This window comes from Struthio camelus, chromosome W, assembly GCF_040807025.1.
Source record: "Struthio camelus isolate bStrCam1 chromosome W, bStrCam1.hap1, whole genome shotgun sequence".
In the NCBI taxonomy this organism is placed as follows: Eukaryota; Metazoa; Chordata; class Aves; order Struthioniformes; family Struthionidae; genus Struthio; species Struthio camelus.
Genome location: NC_090981.1, coordinates 19,345,035 through 19,362,757, shown reverse-complemented (window position 1 = coordinate 19,362,757; position 17,723 = coordinate 19,345,035). Strand labels below are relative to the sequence as shown.

Sequence of the window (17,723 nt, the reverse complement as noted above, 5' to 3'; positions counted from 1 at the left end):
ATTACACATTGGATCTTTAAAGTCAGAGACGTGAGATTCTGATGGGACTGAGGAAAGTGGTTGAAAGGGCCTAAGACGACCCTTTCTGAAGCTAATCTGGATGACTGAGATCCTCAGGGAGGACACAGAGCAGAGCACTGGACTCTGACTTATGCCCATGGGTGCCAAGGAGAACAAGGGACTGAAAAATGAGGAACCTCTCTGAAATTCTTTTTGCAGAGGAATACCCAGTTGTGAGCATAACACATTCTTAAGCAGAGTACCTTGTGGTTTATCCTGAGGTGTGCGTGTATTTGTATAACTACTCTGCAGAGAAGCATGCTGGCAACTGAAATGGTCGCAGTGGTGCAGAACTGGTGTGTGTGCCAGGCCTAGGTCTCTGGGCCGTCCCTGATACCTGCTTCCTCTGCAAGGGACGGGGGGGCGTAGGGAGGCCTGTGTGGAGGTGCTCATGTGACAGAGAGAGGCAGTCCTTTCCTCTTTCTTTATAACTGTATAAAGCCTGAAAAGCCAGACTGAATAGGTTGAAGCCAGTCCTACCAGGCTGCATGGGTGTCTCTGGGGGTCCATGTGGGTGTCTACAGAATGAGTGTGTCTGCATTGTGGTAGTTCGGGAGGCGGCTGTGCATCATCTCTGAAAGCATATTTTGTCCTATTACATACACAAAACCGTGCCTCCACACTCCACAATAGGTTTGGCAGGCTTACCATTTTAAAATAAAGGCTGCTTCCCGTGGCCATCCTTCCTCCCTTTGAGAGGAGTAGCTCTAAACTTACAGGAAAATCTGCAAGGAGCAGAGAAAAGAGGATCGTTGGCGGGATTTGACCTTCAAATCTATTGTCCGTATCAGAAGCCTGAAGAATGAGAAGTGAAGAATATCCTATACGCTTTTTTGTGTGTGTGTGTGTGGGGGGGTGTAACGACAACATAGTGTGCCTAGAAACTCAGTTTCGCAGGGAGAGATCAAAACATATGACATTCTCTCGCCCTAAAATGGTTTGGTGTATGTGTATGTCTTTGCTTGCTGTTAAGTAGAAATTTGGGGGCGGGGGGGAAGTGTACTTTTTAATCAGTCTATCTGAGTGATATTTTAAAACCAACTTCATTTTCCTTATGGGAAAGGAAAGCAGGAGCCTTTTTGCTTCAGTGAGTTATTTTCCCTCAACATAAAAAGCCACTGTATTAAGGGTAGCTTTAGTACCTGGAAACAAATACAACTCCCAGGGCAAAAAAATGCAGCTATAAGTCCAGAACCCAGCAGTGAATGCTGGTGAGTATATCCTCTCCCATTGCAAGGTCAGTTTATTTCTAAAGAAAGTATACCATAGGCATCCATATGACCCACTGCTTTTTTCCAAAGGCATTAAGGTATTTGGCTGAAGGTCACAACTTGTAATCAATATTCAGATTGACTGAAAAAAGGAGTGTTAATTGGCATTAGCAAGACAGATTTCTGACAACAGTTAATAGAGAGGAAGAGAGAAATGCTAGTCGGTTTATAGCTTTGATTTTTGCAAAGGTACGGGAATACCCTCTGTGTGTGCGTGTGGGTTTTTTTTTTTTTTTCTTCTTGGTACACCTTTTGAATGTTAATGTTCTGCTGAAGATGGTTTCAGACAGGCTGCGAGGCTACTGCTGCACTCAGTGAGGCAGAATCCACTGAAGAGTTGCTGAGGCAGAACCGAAATTATAGCCTCACTTGAAAGAAACGACAGTATTGTCAGCTAATTACTCCTAACACTCAAATAGGATTCTCGTTCAAGTTTGGTTTTTGTGTGAAATTGTGAGCCTTTAAAAGACAGCTTTGGAACTTGGGTGTTCACCAGTTCCTTGGCAGTCCCTGATCCTTTATGCTTAGGAATACAAGGAAGGTGCAGAAGAATGGAAACTAGAGATACTTGTAACTACCTGTAACTGCTGTGGTGGGAAATGGGTCAAGTTCTCTCTCGACTAAACGAAGGTATTTGCTTAACAGAAATTGATTGTCTAATTTTACTTATTTATTGCTTAAAGTTATAACCTTTATATTGCATATGCCTGAGTAATACTGTCTATATACAATACCTCCTACATAGCAGGTCAGGAATAATGACATTGGGTTTTCATATTTACAACAATTAAATGAATAAGTACTGATTAGATGTTTGTATATTCCCTATTTTCTTTCTGGAAAGTACATTACAGTTCCTCTTTTAGTAATGCAAGAAAAGGAAGCATAAAATACATCTCGTGTCATTTTGAGCTGCAGATTTTTTTTGTTTTGTTTTGTAAAGATTTGTGACTGTTAAGAGAATAAATGCTCTACCTGCTGATTCATGTGGGATCCAGCCTATGAAGATCTTAAGCACGTTATTGGCTTTCACAGCATTAGCATGTTTGGTTATCTTATTACTATTACACACTTAAGATATTCATTGGAGAGAAGAGTTGCAATACTGATGTCTGTATATCTGTAATCCCTCTTTTGAAAAGAGTGTGTGGAGTTCGTGTGCGTATTTCATACCATTGCACAGATTCCTGGATGGTGTAACTATATCAATGCTTCACAGATTCGTACCTTCAGATCTTCGCATCCAGTATCCCATAAAGCTGGCAGATACTTTAGCAAATGCAGTAAGTGATTCCAGCTTCTATAGTAGCTTTGACCTCTTCTGCATGCACATCTTCCTCACACCTTCGGCACCGGAATTCCAAATAGTATACGTGCACCTCAAAGGTAACGTTGTCTTTTAAGCATTCCAGAGTGCGTTAAGTGAATCTGAGGTCACGTAGTTCTGGAGGGGCTCTATAGGAAAAAAAGAGCCGATCCTTTTCTAGCACTGTTTTATTGCTGATGTTAACCCCATCAAGTTGCTTTAACACTGCCAACAGCAGAATGGGGCACCAAGTGGTCTTTTCCCACATAAAGATCTGTCTTTAAAAGCTGTCGAGAAGAAGATGAGATAACGTGCCTGCAGGGGAAGGGCAAGGATAGTTTGATCTCAAATTTTTGAGGGGAAAAAGATGAAGTATAGGCAAAAAGAGCATTGCTGGTATTTCCACTTAGATTGTGCAGTGACTATTGGCAGCAACAGCACAAGATACTGTACAGAGGAATGTGAGGCACGTTTGGATACAAGGGTAGGGCACTCGTAATTTCATTTGTTAGCCTGGTACCATTTTGCTTATTTAAGGTAGGTTTAAAACGTCCATCACAGCAACTGAGCTGTGAGTGAAGGGAAATATCTTTGCTCGAATAGTTTGTGTACAGATGTCTGAGCCTGAAGGAACTTGCCATGTATTTTTGTAGCTAAGGAAGTGACTAATCAGTGAAACGAGTATGGGTGGTATAGGAAAATCATGCACTTGGGCTTGGCACAGTTGTGTGCCTGCTGCATTCCATGAGATAGTCCATAATGGAAACCAATTGCTCCTCTAATATAGGATACCTACATATCAAGCATACGTTGTGAAGCACGGGCGAAGACATAGCCCCACGTTCTGCCCTTAAAAATGAAGCCAGAAAATCTGGAGCGAATAAGCATGGCAAAAGAAAGTCCCCAAGTGGTGGTGGTGTTTTAATATGCTGCTTAATCTTAGTCTTGATGCATCTATTGCTTAATTGTAATTTTTAGCACTTGAATTTTACAGATCAAAAAGTGTTAAGTAGGCACGATGGCAATTAAGTAGGGAGCTGTAGCTAGTTGCAGTAGCAGAAAATGTGGCCTTGTGTCTAGTCATCAAGTCAAACGTACCGAACTCTTCATCCCTATGACTCAACGAGTTTTTTTGCTGGTCAGATGCCTCCTTTGAACCTGCTCGTTTCAAGTACTTTTCTATGTGTTTTCCATAATTTACACAGAACAGTTGTGGAGCTAATGATTTGTCAAGCAATAGCAAAAACAGATGCTGACATACAATATGGTGTTTCAGTCTTCATGTATTTATTATTTATTTTAAATCCATGTACACTTGAATTCCACGTGTCACATTTTAGTTTCGGTGCCTTCAATAACTTGTTGAGTTACCAGTTCCTCAGTATTTTTGAAAGATGAAGGACCAGTTATGCTAATCTGTGTGTGCCTCAGACTATATTGGAATAATTTACTCTAATTGAAGATAAATTCCTGAATTTCTATCACTTGTCACAGAGTATTACTCACGAGGTATTGCAGTTACATGAATAGGATCACTGGAGAGTTTATGAACGCATAGGACGGAAGAATTGGGAAAATGGTAGACGTGAGATTCGACTCAGCAAACTGAGAAAATGTGATTTCCTACAGTCTCTGTAACTTTGGCCGCTCACAAACGTACAATAGCCTTTCATTGTAAGAGCATACACATACGGCCATTGGTACAAAATGCCATTTAAGTCATGTATGGTAATAAACGGGGCAGTTTAAACAACAGAGTGAAGTTCAGTTTAATTGTAAATATGTTACAGAGAAGCAGATCTTAGAATGATTCATTAGTCCTATTGTTTTCAAAAGAAGAAGCCTTAAACTGTGAGTGCCAGGAAATCCTTTTAACAGAGCAAATCTTAAGCAAAGTCAACTTGGAAACAAGTGAAACGCTGAAAGCACAGAAAAGGTGCTTTGAACAAGTTTAACTCTTCAGATCCCTGACAATTTGCATCTTTCCTGTGAAAGTGTAGGACTATGAACCAGCTAATTCAATGATATTTTAACTTCAAAACCCTTACTGGCTCAACCAGAAAGCCTGCTTTTTGGTGACGTTTGACCAGGACCTATGCTAATAGCTCTGCTACTGGCTTGCAAATGGGCTACTGAAACTATGTGAAGGCTATTAAGCCTCAGGATGTGCCACCGACTAACCTACCCATTTAATGCTATTATATAATATGCAGGTTTAGATCTCTTTCTGTGTTTCTTTACGAACTGAGTAACTCGAATTGTAACCACCACTTCAGGGAGATCTATAACCAACCTACCTAATGGATGAGTGCACACTGGCAAGGAGAAATTGTAATAGCAACCTGATGTGGACAGAACGATGTGCAACTGTGTACTCATTAAACAAAGCATTAGTCGCACCTGCAAGGAACCCATTACAGCAAGTAATTGAATGGGGCACCTCTGCATTCAAAGGAGGCAGGGCTAGTCCTTCATTTGAAGGATAATCTGCTTGTTCTGTCAGTTATAATTTTATCTTAGACCTTAAAAAGAAAGAAAAGCAGTACAGCACCAGGAGGAACCTTGTTTATCTCAGCTTTTCTTTTTAAACATCCTTGAGGCTTTTCCGCCCATCAATATTCTGGCCTGAATCTTATTATTCTTATTATTATTACTAATACTTGGTTTCTACCACCTCACTTGCTATGATTTGCTTTTATTTATTTATTTATTTATTATATGGATACATATATGCTAAAATGAGGATATCTACAATGTGTCTCATGCTCATGAATTCGTCTTTTGCCCTTTGGAATCTGCATTACCGGTGGATCAGAAGCAGAAATCTCCCTCACACTGTCGCAAAGGGCTTTCTTCGGCTACCTCTGCAGCTCCTTAGCACCCTTTTCCAGGCTCCCGTCTTCTCTGTCAGCCCTAGACCCGTACCACAGATATGGGATGAAGTTCAGGCAGACTAGAGGAATTGCTATGAGGACTGCAGAGTTTCTCAGGCAACATAATACAGTTTAAGATTATGTTGCCACTTCTATGTGTTCCCCTAGAGAGGCGACAGTTTTAGCCGGACGGAGGCTGTGGTGCCCTGCTCCAGTGGAGCTCTGCTGCCACAGCAGAAGGTGACTGGCAGAGAGCAGGGCTTGGGACTTGGGGACTCCCTTGCACCAGCTGCCCCAGATGAATGACAGAGGCCACACCGGGCTGAAGGACTGGTTTGTTTGCTGGCTATGTGGACATTATAAGACCTGTGTGCGTATTTGCTTGGCTGTGCTTTCTCAAAGCAGGGTAAATTAGGAAGCCCATGCTGCTGTGGCTCAAGTGCTTCCAAAGGCTCTACTAATTGCTTGTGCCTTTAGCTCTACCCAACTAATATCTTTAGGTCCTGCTTTCAGGTACCTGTATGCTTCTTCAGTGGGGACAGCTGAACATCATCTTATCACCTAGGAAACTGTTAATGGCCTCATTTAAGTTTTAACTTGCAGGAGGAGTGGTCCGCGCTGGACAAAGGATGCTGTTATGCCAGGTACTACGCTATCCTGCAGAGGCACAGTGCTCGCCCCAAAAAGCTTGCGATCACGCAGCGTAATGAGCTTCCTCAGAAGGCTATCTGGAAGCCCAAAACCTAGAAAATAAGTTCCTTTCCGCCTTGCAATGCAGTCCTATTATTTTGCCGCATTTAATCTATAGCATGATAATTAGCAGTCTGAATGTGAAAAGCTGCTAAGTGCAAAATAATCTGACATCTCTGCTGATTCCTAAAATCAAGTCAATAGTAGCTCACCGGTACGGAAATGAATATATCTGGGTCTTCTCTGCATTATCCCACTTAAGTGCCTGTTCAGATCCTACAGGAAAATAATGAGCTGCGTTGACTTATCACTCGGTCACAAATTACGCATATCTTCTTTAAATCAAGTTTCTTCAAAAGCTGCAGAGCAACTGTGTACTGAGTCATATGTATATTCTAAGTCTGGAATTTAATACCAGCATGTCAAAAACTGATCATTCTTGATGGTCACAAATTTTCTATCTGCATTTTCTCCCACAGTTTCTAACTGTATTCAGATAATGCCTAGAAAGATGACAATAAAACCTTTCCTAAAATGCTCAGAGCTGTGCTGAAAGCAACCATAATACACTGTATCTTGTAATTGCAGTTTTAGGAAAGACTGTTAAGTGTTTTCATGTTAATAAGCAAAATATGTGTATAGTTGAGAGAACATGCTTAAATAGCATTAAAATCCATGACAAAAAAATCCATGACATAACGTACATACTGAAGAGTTTTCTGAAATCAGACAAATAGAGGTTTTTTTAGAAGGGGGCAGCGTTATCTTGGACTTTCGTTGTAGTATCACTGCAGCAATGTTGCACTCCTGTCTCACTTTCTGTGCTTTTTTCCTTTTTATAACAAGATTATTTATCATTAGAATTCACCATTTCCTTCACCAGTATCGCAGATAAATCTGGCAGCTTTATTAAACTAGTTGCTCCCAAAGTTTTAGCTTTCTCCTTAGACAGTCCTTTGCACTTGTTATCAGTTGGCAGCTGAAACCCTCTTTCAGAGAATGGTGAATTAACATCTTTGGCATCTTCTTACCATTTAATCATAAATTGAATCAGACAGTAATAGCTGTGTAGTTCTTATATTTGTGTTGCTTTGATACTTTCTCTGTTTTGCTTGAAATGTGTTTTTTCGAATAATCCTAGCAATATACCAATACGATTGTGCTCTCTTAATCCACTTATACCTACTAACTGATTTTACTGCTGCACATTTATAAATCGTTACTGACCCCAGTCCAGTGACAGATCATTTATAATTACTTGAAAATTTTGCTTGTACATGCTATATACTGTGTTCTGTTCTTCTGCTCCTTTTTTTCCCTCCCTTCTTATCATTAATGCAAAATGTTGAGACTCCATTGTGTTCAACGGAGGATAAAGTCTATACGTAGCCATTACCCTTCATATGGTTTTCATAACTCAGGAGAGATTAGGTTTGGTCAGTGGTCAGGGGTGATTCACAGGAGATGAAGTATGGCAGGCAGGGCCGTGGCAATGACAGTTCTCTTTCAGCCAGTTTTGAACGCTTCCTTTTCCTGAGCAGATTTTGCAGATGATTTCAATGGTGTCAACGGCCAGATCTAAACTGTGGCATCCTGCAGTGCTTCCATCCCAAGAAGGAAAATCCCATGTGTAAGAAAGGTGGGAGTAATGGCAGGCAGACAACCAGACAGACCGTCAAGGAAGCAGAAGTGCCAGGCAGGCTACAGCACAGCATATGCTCTGCTGTCTAGAAACAGCCAAGTTCACTCCCAAATCCTCGCTATCTTCTCGATGCTACAAAGCAGGTGACATAAAAATCATTTTCTTGCTAACTGCATTTGTAAAATTAGTTGTGATTTTAAGTAAGAAGAAGGCACATTTCCCCTTGAGCTAAATTAGTACTTATTTCAGGGTGCCTTCCTAAAAAAATGTTCATTTCAAATACACATTATTTATGTCTTTCCCTCCTAAATGCTGCAGTGTTACAGGCACTGAATGGTGCATCTGCCCTCTTGGAGATGCATGCGTTTTGTTGGCCTGCAGCAGACCCTGGTCTATCCCACCTCAAAACAGTTTTGGTCAACATGGATAAAACTGTAACTACCTTCCTTTTTTTCACCCTGCTACTCAAATCAGTATCTCGGCTGCGGTTCTTCTGCCATGCTGAAAGGCACACCTTTACACCTGCCATTTCTATAGTTGATAGTTGGAACAGGGTGATTAAAATCTTCATTTTTTTCTTTGCAGAAAAGAAATGTTCTGTCCCAACCCAAATGATACAGTAGCCCCCTGCTCAGGATCTAGTTACATTTAATACCAGTAGTTGGTCTCTACTGGCATGGTATTGCCAGCAGAAGCATGCAGGATTACTAACAGATCTCTAGTATGTGACATAGAGGCAAGCAGAACTATTGTCAAGCTCTTTCCCATCTCATTTTCCTCTGTTAAGAGGAAGTTGTACAGAAATAATCAAGGGAAAGGGCCATTCACAGTTAACGTTGCTTCCCCCTTGCCCTACAGGTAACCGAGTGCATCTAAATGGCCTCATCTCTGACCGCAGCAAACTGATGATGAAAAGGAGGAGATTGTGGGATTATTCCTTTCAGCTTTCCTGGATGATGGAGGGGGAGGTATTCGCTGCCACCTTGGTGCCACCTGGGAGCATGCCACCAGATTCTAGCATGACTCTGGAACAGAAAACCACCTTTGTCTTTGTGATTTTATTATTTGTTTTCCTGGGAGTCCTCATTGTTCGCTGCTTCCGAATTCTCCTCGACCCTTACCGGAGTATGCCAACCTCAACTTGGGCTGATGGACTTGATGGACTGGAGAAAGGCCAGTTTGATTATGCTCTTGCTTAGAGACTGAGAATTATGGAGGCTTATTTAGCACCCTGATAAAGAAAGAAAAACCCTAGAATGTTTCTCTCTCTCTCTCTCTCTCTTTGTTTTTGTTTTTTTCAGATATTGTACGAGTTGCAACATATAAATAAACACACCACTGATTTGATCTTTTTAAAATTAAATACAAAAGCAAGTTAAATTTTTGACAGTAGATTAGTGAATCCCCTCCTGGGGGAAAAAGACACAACTTGCATTAGCAGAACTTTGCTTCAAACGCATTGGAATGATACATAGCATTTGTGATATCTCAATAGCTGATTTGCAGATACTAGAGAAAGCTTTTTCTGGGGTAGCCTTTTTATCATTAAACCAGAGTCTGTGGAGAAAGGTCTCTTATAAATAAGGTAAGAATGTGCTTTTATGATCTGTATATGGTAAATAAACTTTTCAAGTCCCACAAAACTCTCTTTTTCACTCTACTTCCATGCTCTGAAGACAGGTAAGGAAGTTTGCCATATTATACGATAAGGTTTAGAGCACTAGAAAACTTCAGGAGAAAAAAAACTCCTTCATGTTCTCCCGTGCATTCAACGAGATGCTCTTTCTCAGCATTAAACAGTGAGTAAGCTGCTTATTAGTAACAAGCTGCTGGCTGTAATCTTGATTGTGAATAAAATATGTAATGATTTTGGCCTATCTTTGCCTTTTTGTACCAAAACTGATTTCTACTAATGGATAGGTTATTGCATTGTTCTTAAAACAGCTTATGCAAGCAAATTTCAGTCTACGTGTATTTTAAACTGTGCATCTCAAGCATTCATTTGGCCTGTTTGTCTGGTGTGTAAGTCATATTTCATTGTTTTTGTTTCTCAATCGGGTGATTGAAACATCAGGGCTAAGAATCAATGAATAACCACCCACCCTTTTACACATAAATATCCTGAATGAATTTGTACAATGCAAAACCATTCCTACAAGTCAATGTAAACAAAAACCGATCTGCATGATTGATAAAGATTTAAAAGATTGCATAAAATGCGGTAGAACAACTAGGAGTCCAAATGGATGTTTGTAAGCGGTTTTTAGTGGTACTGAAATACCACAGTGGTAACAACATTTGATGTATTGCCAGGTGTGGAGAGGACAGAGTCCTGAGCACCCAAAAATCTTGAAAAGTGTCCTAGCGTGCTCCAGCTTGTTAAACATTTCATGGCATGGGGAAGGGAAGGAGCGCCTTGCCTATTTTAAGAGACGGCTTTAGATTTATCTGTCTTTACACTTACTAAACTAACAACAGGCAGCTGGAAAGTTTTCTGTTTGTGTTTTGGCTTGCAGCCTCTAAATGGAGGAGCAAAGCCAGGGCCGTAGCTGGTACAGCTGGAGCGGAGCTGACTCATCCAGGCTGAGGCTCTCACTCTGGCCATGGCACACAGAGCTATTGATTTCCCCTTTGCTGCCTGTCCTGGCTGTTGCTTAAAGGTTGCAGCTATTTGTAGCAGGGGCAGTGGAACGAGGGGCGGCTCTGCATATCGACTAGTGCACGTCACGGGATGGCAACTAGAGCAAACTCAGCTTCCCTACGAGTTCAAAGAAAGAAGCCAGGCTACGATCGGGAGCGGCTGACGTACGCACGCAGCTTTGCTTCTCTCTGTTGCAGGGACGGCAGTTTTCAGAGATGGAACGGGCAGAAGGGGACGGTGACACAACTAAGTTCACCAGAAGTCGGGACATACTGGCTTTAGCTACTTACACAACAGCACCAGGGCACCTACATTAAAGCAAACCTAAACTTTTGGATTGTTTCCCAAAGGTAGCAGCGGTGCTGAATACAAGAAATGTTCCTGTTGTTGAGTCAGTGCTGCCTCAAGTAATGCGTGCTCAATATTTATGAAGCAGCAGCAACGTGTTTCTCCCTCTGGCCTATGATCTCAGTCCTTTGTCAGGTTCTGGTGATCTGCTAGGAAAAGGGATTGAAGACACCACAAATTTGTTTTCCTTTTAAAAGAAAAACGCTTTTCCCTCTAATCACAGCTAAAGAGGGAGATGGTGTCCCTGACCAAATGAATATAGCACAGTGTTCGTGTGAGGTGATACGGTTTTTTTGTGCAGGGTTGGGAAGATGATAACTGAGAACTGTTCTGGAGACTTTGCTGGCCAGCATCTTTGCTATGTCCAGAAGCAGTCCAAGGAGACATTTTTGTAAACCACTGGGCTAAGTCAATCTATTAAGGGGAATTTAATGCTGTTGGGCAGTCACATTAACTCATCCTGTCTTCGGCTATCGCAAAATTACTCTCCATAGCAAAGACAGGGAATTCACACCAATTCCCCTGCCATAGCAAAGAAATTTGCTTTAAAGTCTAATAAAAGTTTTCTAAAGACGTGCTGGCAGTTCAGCTTTGTGATAGCCTACTCCCCCTTTGTCCACAGAAAGCAGGCCAGGCTTTGACTGGAAAGAGCGCTATTCCTGCCCACGAAGCAGCCCCTGGCATGTAGCAATGCCTCATAAGAGTAGGTGTTCACTGTAGAATGACCTGAAATATTAATGAGGCTGGAAAGAGAGGATCTGTGCGCTAATGCAGCTGTGCTCAGGCAGCTCTGCAGCTCTGCATCACGCTGGTATAGGCTTTTATTCATTACATTGGTCTCTGAAGAAAATCCTACGCAATCTTTAAAAATTCTTCTAAAATCAAATATTCCCGCACATAGCTTAAGCAAATACACTTTTACATACTGCAGAGAAAGAAGGAATCGTGTGTTCTTTTTTTAAAAAATACCGCATTTATGTTAGTTTGTTTGACAAACAGTCTAAGTGCAAGGAGTTTAAGTCAAGAGGCTACTGCGGGGAGAGAAAGCCAAATAATGACAGAGAGAAGACTCTTTATTTATTGGTAGATACCCAGGAGTAAATCTTTTCACTCCAACCACGCTCTCAAGACTTGTACGTGTCAGTCACAACTGTAGAATTAAACTGCTGGCCTAGAAAGAGGAGCTGAAACGCCAGTCTGCTCTCAGCAATGTGCGGGGTGTATGTGTGTGAGAACAGCCCCAATGCTGCTTCTCCACTGCAATTGGGTTTGGGTGTATCTCGTGTGGATGTGAGGTTTTTTTTTTTTTAAACTAGCTCAGGTATCAGGAATGCTACAGCCACAGAAATGCATAGCTCTGTGCAATCTGCAAGAGCCGTGTGGTGGCTGCTGCTGGATACGTACTCCCGTATTAGACCTGCACTGATACGTGTCTGCTATTGCCACACAGGTCCAGAGCTCGCGTTTTCAAAGCTAAGTCTAACCGGGATCCATGAGTACAGCTGTGTTAACAGAAAGAGAGACAAAAGGAAACCCAGGCAACTGACTGATGTGGTCTGCAGCAGGGCAAGCTTCCTCTCCCTCACCAGAGGTGGTGTTTACAGAACTGAATGGACTTGAAGTTCAAGTTTGCAAGAAGGTATTCTAGCGTAAATAAGAGGAAATATGAATATGAACTTGTCTTATTTCTACCCTTTGTTTTGCCTGCTATGTAGCCTGAGCAAATGCATAATGCTTGATTTTGAAGAAGCTGTCAGCGAGTCATTTTAGTCACCTTTTGCCTCACATGTCCCCAGGAGAAGGCTTGTAGGTACCAGGTAGAGCTGGACCCATGGGCCTGATGGGATTGGTACACAGGGCTTTAGCAAGCTGGAGATCTATGCAGAGGTGCCAGAGGCACACATAAGAGCTGTGGTTTCACCGGGCACCTTCAAGAGGTCTAACTTAGGAGGTACAATATCTATTTTGATCCATAGACTATTTGGTAGGACTTTCACTCAATTAGTTTGGTGCAAAGATCAAAAAACTCGCTCGTGTCAGTGACCACCGAGAAGCAGTCCGCAGACTGTCCAGGGCTGCAGGCAAGAAGGCAAAACCCATTCATCTGCAGCGTGACTGGGTCTGTGGCCATGACCAGTATGCCAGCCCAAAATCTCATTTTGGTCACCTGGCTTTTTTGAAATACGCTGAGTCTGTAAATTAGAGCAAGCATCTATTGATGCTGATGTAGTTAGCATGAAAATAAAGCCAGTAGTTTTCCACATTTTATATCCTATTCTCTGTGCTTCTGGAGTGCTACAGTACTTCAGAACTGATTTTTGCAGCAACATTTCTGGTTTTTTTAATAAATAGATTTGGTATCCTTTCTGCAGCATTGATATGTGAGGCTGCAGTGGCTCCTGCTCTCCTTGTGTGAGTGTCACCGTAAAAGCAGCTGACACTTTATAGCATTTTCCCCCTTTTCACCCACTAATCAATCTCCATCATGCCCCCAGGGATCTGCATTCATTATCTAGAAGGAGGAGCAGGGAGTGAAAGGTTAAGGACTTCTCAAGGCAGAGGTAAAGAAGACTTACTATCAGTGCTAAGGCAGGATCTGTGAAGTGTAGGTTCCTGTCCTCTGCCGAAGTCACTGTGACTTAGACGAGAGAGTAGTAGTAATGCGTCCTTTGCTTCTGGTATAACTGTAAAACAGAACAATCCTGATCAGGCTTCCTTCTGTTTTATGTGAACTCTGTTTTTACTGGGAGAAGCACTGCCCCAACCTATGCTTTAGGCTAGCGCAAGAACTGCCAAAGGAGCAGGGGGATTTGGTGCAGTGTTGATGCCCTGGTAGCATCTGCTCAGCTCTTGTAACGTGGGCCACCCTTGTGCTATCACTACAGTCTTTAATAATTGCAGAAAAGGAGAAGCTCTGCTTGATTTATAGGAAAAAAATTCACCTTTACAGTTTCCTGATTTTTGATTAGAGGAGGAACTTAAAGTTGTTTTAACTATTCCATAATAACCTGTGCCTGAACTAGAATATATATCCATTTTTATGGATGTGATTTTCAGTAAGACTGTTAAGAGTCTCCCTTATCATCTGCATTGGTTTAACTTCTTGCTTTGCTTCTTAGAATTGGTGTCAAGGGGTTTAAATACATAAAACGTGATACTGAAAATTAGATGTTATCATCTAAGCGGAGAACTGCTTTACAAACACTGAAACCATGGCGAACTTCTGGGAATTACTTAGTGCAGAGCATGTTTACCAGCCCCCAGCCCAAGACAGGAGAAAGAGTCACATATAATGGCAAAGGCCAAATCTTTGTAATTCTATAGCTGATTCTGGTGATCACTTCAGACTCCAGTGTAAATCAAAGCAAATTTAAAGAGCTTTAACCTTGCGATACTAGCCACAGTATCCTTGCCACAGAAAAAGAAGTAAATTTATGAAGCTTCTGTAGTCGGCGGGTCGCATTCATAGGAGCTGATTCGCCACTGCCTTGGCTTAATGCAATTGCCTTCAGCTGGGCTACTTCAGATTTACAGCAGTGTAACTATGAATCAGGCTCCAAGCTTCTAAATACGTGCAGTTGCATCAAAGTATTGCTAGGGTGGCACTGACGTTTAACACATGTGCAATCAGTATTTTTTATCAGCTAATTTTTAGGAAGTAACATCCTTAGATGGTAAGCCTCAGTAGCTTCTACAAATACCATAACATCATCGTCATGATAACATACTTTCATAGGCTTTCTGACATGGCAGGATATAGCTTTCTTTGTGATACTTGGCTGCTAGTTAAGGGGCCAGTCTGACAGAGCAGGCATTGGAATTACCATTGATAGCACAATTATTCTGTCATTTTGTTTCTGGCTAGGCATTAGTGTTGGTTGAGATTTTTGTTTGCTTAGGTTTTTTATTTGCATTTGATTTGTTTAAACTTTGGTCAGTTTTGGCGAAGAAATTATCCTGTTTCCCAAAGAAGCTTGATTTCTGGTTTTTGGAACAGCTTTGTCAAAGGCCTCTAATCAATTTTGATAGATTAAAAAAAAAATTCACCTGTGTAAAATCTAATCAGTTTTTCAGAAAACCTCTCTGAGTGATAGTTTCTGTATTTTGTCTTTCATGATGAACAGAAAAATGAAGAGTTTGATAACCAGCAAAGAGTAGCCACAAAAACATTACTGTGTATATGCAAGCTGTGCAAAATGATGTGTCCTCTGTTTTACCACCTGTATTTCTCAGCGTCGGGAGACTTTGTGTTACGTATTGCTGCTTCCCTGAAAAATGATTGATCACCTTTTTCTCCTCCTAAATTGTCGTTTCAGATCTTTGTGCCTTAGTTTCTATACTGCAGTTCTTTTGTTTGTTTGGGAATCCCAGCTCTGTTCCCTCTGTCTGCTTATTGCCAAAGCTTCACTGCCCTCAGAAAGGGTCATCGTCAAGCACAGTCATGCAAGAAGAGGTGTTGCAGTGGCCAAGGTAACGAAATACGCAGTCAAAGTATTGCAGCAATCAGAGCTTAAAAACTGTTTCATTATGATTTTTTTATTTCTGTTCTCCATATCCCTGTGATTTAGGTTATGGGCTACCTGGTCAAGGATATTATTTTCAGTCGTTGCAGTTCCTAGTGCAGACATGAACCAGTCACTTCCATCGTTCTTCAAAAGACATTGTTACATGGTTGCGTTCAAAAACGCAGCTTCTTCCCCGCGAAGTACTGCGATGTGTTGGCAACACATATCCTGCTAGCAATTATCATGATATGGTGTAAAGTTACCACATGATGCAATGTTTCCAGCTTTTCCAGACCTCCTCTCTTGCCCATATAGAAAATGGCAGTTATGAAAGTGGAAGAGTGCAATAACAACAATGAAAGTTTTGAAGTGACTAAAACGAGTAGATATGTGGAATTTGACTGACAGTAAATACTTGTTGGCACATGTATAGTTGGTTACACAGCAGCAGACGCAGAAATAATAAACCACATTGCAATTTCCTACATATATCATGGAGATTAAGCCATAGACTGAGAAAGTTCTTGCCTAAAGCAAATGGATGCCATCGAAATAGTATTATAGAATGGTGTATCAAGACTAGGACAATGCAGTGTGTTTAGAAAACAATTATGCACACATGCCACTTAACACATTTTAAAAACTTATTTTGCATCTAGGGTACATAGGTGCTTCCTTGATTTTAGAGTAGCTGCAGCTGGCTGAAAGTAGCTTACCTGCTTTGAAATGCTTTGTGGTCTGTTCTAACTTGCTTTTATCAAAAGACTTAATTTCCTCTGACTGTACAAATGCAAAAGAATACAGTGCATTTAGGTAAAGCAAGATGAGGTTAATTACATACAACTAAACACATGATAGTACTACCTCAAGCAGTCAGTGCTATGGCATAACAAATAGAGGCAAGTTTCTCTAAGATAGCTAACAGCATAAAATCCCAATGTAAACAAAAACAATAGCTGCAGTACATCTCCTTCGAGTCAACCTTGTACCCCTCACTGTGGAGTCTGTATGTGTGCCTGCACTACATAGACATATACAGTATGTCTACTCTGTTTGCAGTTTATGTAGGACAACACAGCTAAGCTCCAGAGTAACAAGCTCAAATATTTCTGGTAGTAGTTGCAGCAGTAAAAAGCATGTTTTGGCTCGGCATTGGATGAATCCTGGATAGTAGTGCCTTGGTACTTGGTTACTCTGGTACTCTTGCCCAAAATACAGAGCTTATACTTAAATGAGTAAACCTCAGAAGCATCCCCTGTCCCTTTGGACTGCAGCACTAGCCATTACTAGCCATGTACCTCTAGTAGAGCAAAAAAATCGCTATGCAGTCTCTCCATGACAGTTTTACATTCAGATGGCCATCACAATGTAAAAACAAAAACAAAACCCTAGGAAAGACTCAGTCATTCTTCTTTAGAACAAAAAGAAAGTTTGAAAAAAATGAAGTTATGCTAATGTATAAAAAGGTGCATCAACAGGAGATATCAAGAAAGGTTTTTTTTTTTTTTGTGATTCACACTAATAGCAGCATTAGCAGACGGCACTGACAGGGATATAGAATCACAGAATCACACAGGTTAGAAGGGACCTGGGAGTGTCTGTAGTTCAGCTGCCCGCTCAAAGCTGATCTGGTTAGATCAGGTTGCTCAGAGCTGTGTCCAGCTGGGCTTTAAATACCTCCAAGGATGGAGAACCCACAGCATCTCTGGGCAACCTGGTCCCAGGATTTGTCCACCTTTGTAATAAAAAGTTTTTCATTATATCATGTAGGAATTTCCTGTTTTGCAACTTGTGCCCGCTGCCTCTTGCCCTTCCACTGTGCACCTCTGAGAAAAGTCTGTTTTCGTCTTGTCTACACTCGCTGAGGGCGCAGCTGTAGGCAGCGAGAAGATCTCCTCTAAGCATTCTCTTCTCCAGGTCAAACAAAGCAAGCTCCTCAGCCTCTCCTTGAGCATCAAGTCCTCCAGCCTCCAAACCCCTTGGGGTTGGCTGGACTTGCTCTAGTATGTCCAAGTCTGTCTTGTACTGGGGAGCCCCAAACTGGACACCCTTCTCCGGATGTGGACTTGCAAGTGCTGAATAGGGAGGAAGGATCGCTGCCTTGGACTTGCTGTCTACATTTGTGTTAATACAGCCCAGGATGGGGTTGGCTGCCTTTTCCACAAGGACACACTGCTGGCTTAAGTTGTTTTCTCCCCAGCAACACAGTTCATTAATTTCAGGTGTTTTCTTCTAAAGAAACGATCACACTGGAAATGGAACTGCCTACAATCTGCTGGAAAGGAGCTTATTTTATACAGAGTTTTGTTTCACATAGACAAAATTAAACAGTGAAAGTTTTGTTTGACCATTTTGGCAGTAAGTTTTTAAATTAAAAAATCCAGTGA

At 41.5% G+C, this 17,723-nt stretch overlaps 1 protein-coding gene across 2 annotated transcripts in view; it reads left to right on the top strand.

The window, feature by feature from the left end:
* Nucleotides 1-15,227, top strand: part of LOC138060830 (cortexin-3-like) — a 49,106-nt gene extending 33,879 nt beyond the window's left edge. Inside the window, exons 3-5 of one of the 2 annotated variants that reach the window (XR_011137282.1) lie at nucleotides 8,701-9,427; nucleotides 12,282-12,470; nucleotides 15,148-15,227. Coding sequence is in view for 1 of the 2 variants with exons in the window: in XM_068924858.1 (XP_068780959.1) it covers nucleotides 8,701-9,041 (341 nt within the window). In the remaining variant the exon portion in view is untranslated. Of the gene's footprint in view, nucleotides 1-8,700; nucleotides 9,711-12,281; nucleotides 12,471-15,147 lie in introns of those variants that run through there. The other variant, XM_068924858.1, reaches the window with a different exon arrangement.
* The last annotated feature ends 2,496 nt before the right edge of the window (nucleotides 15,228-17,723 follow it).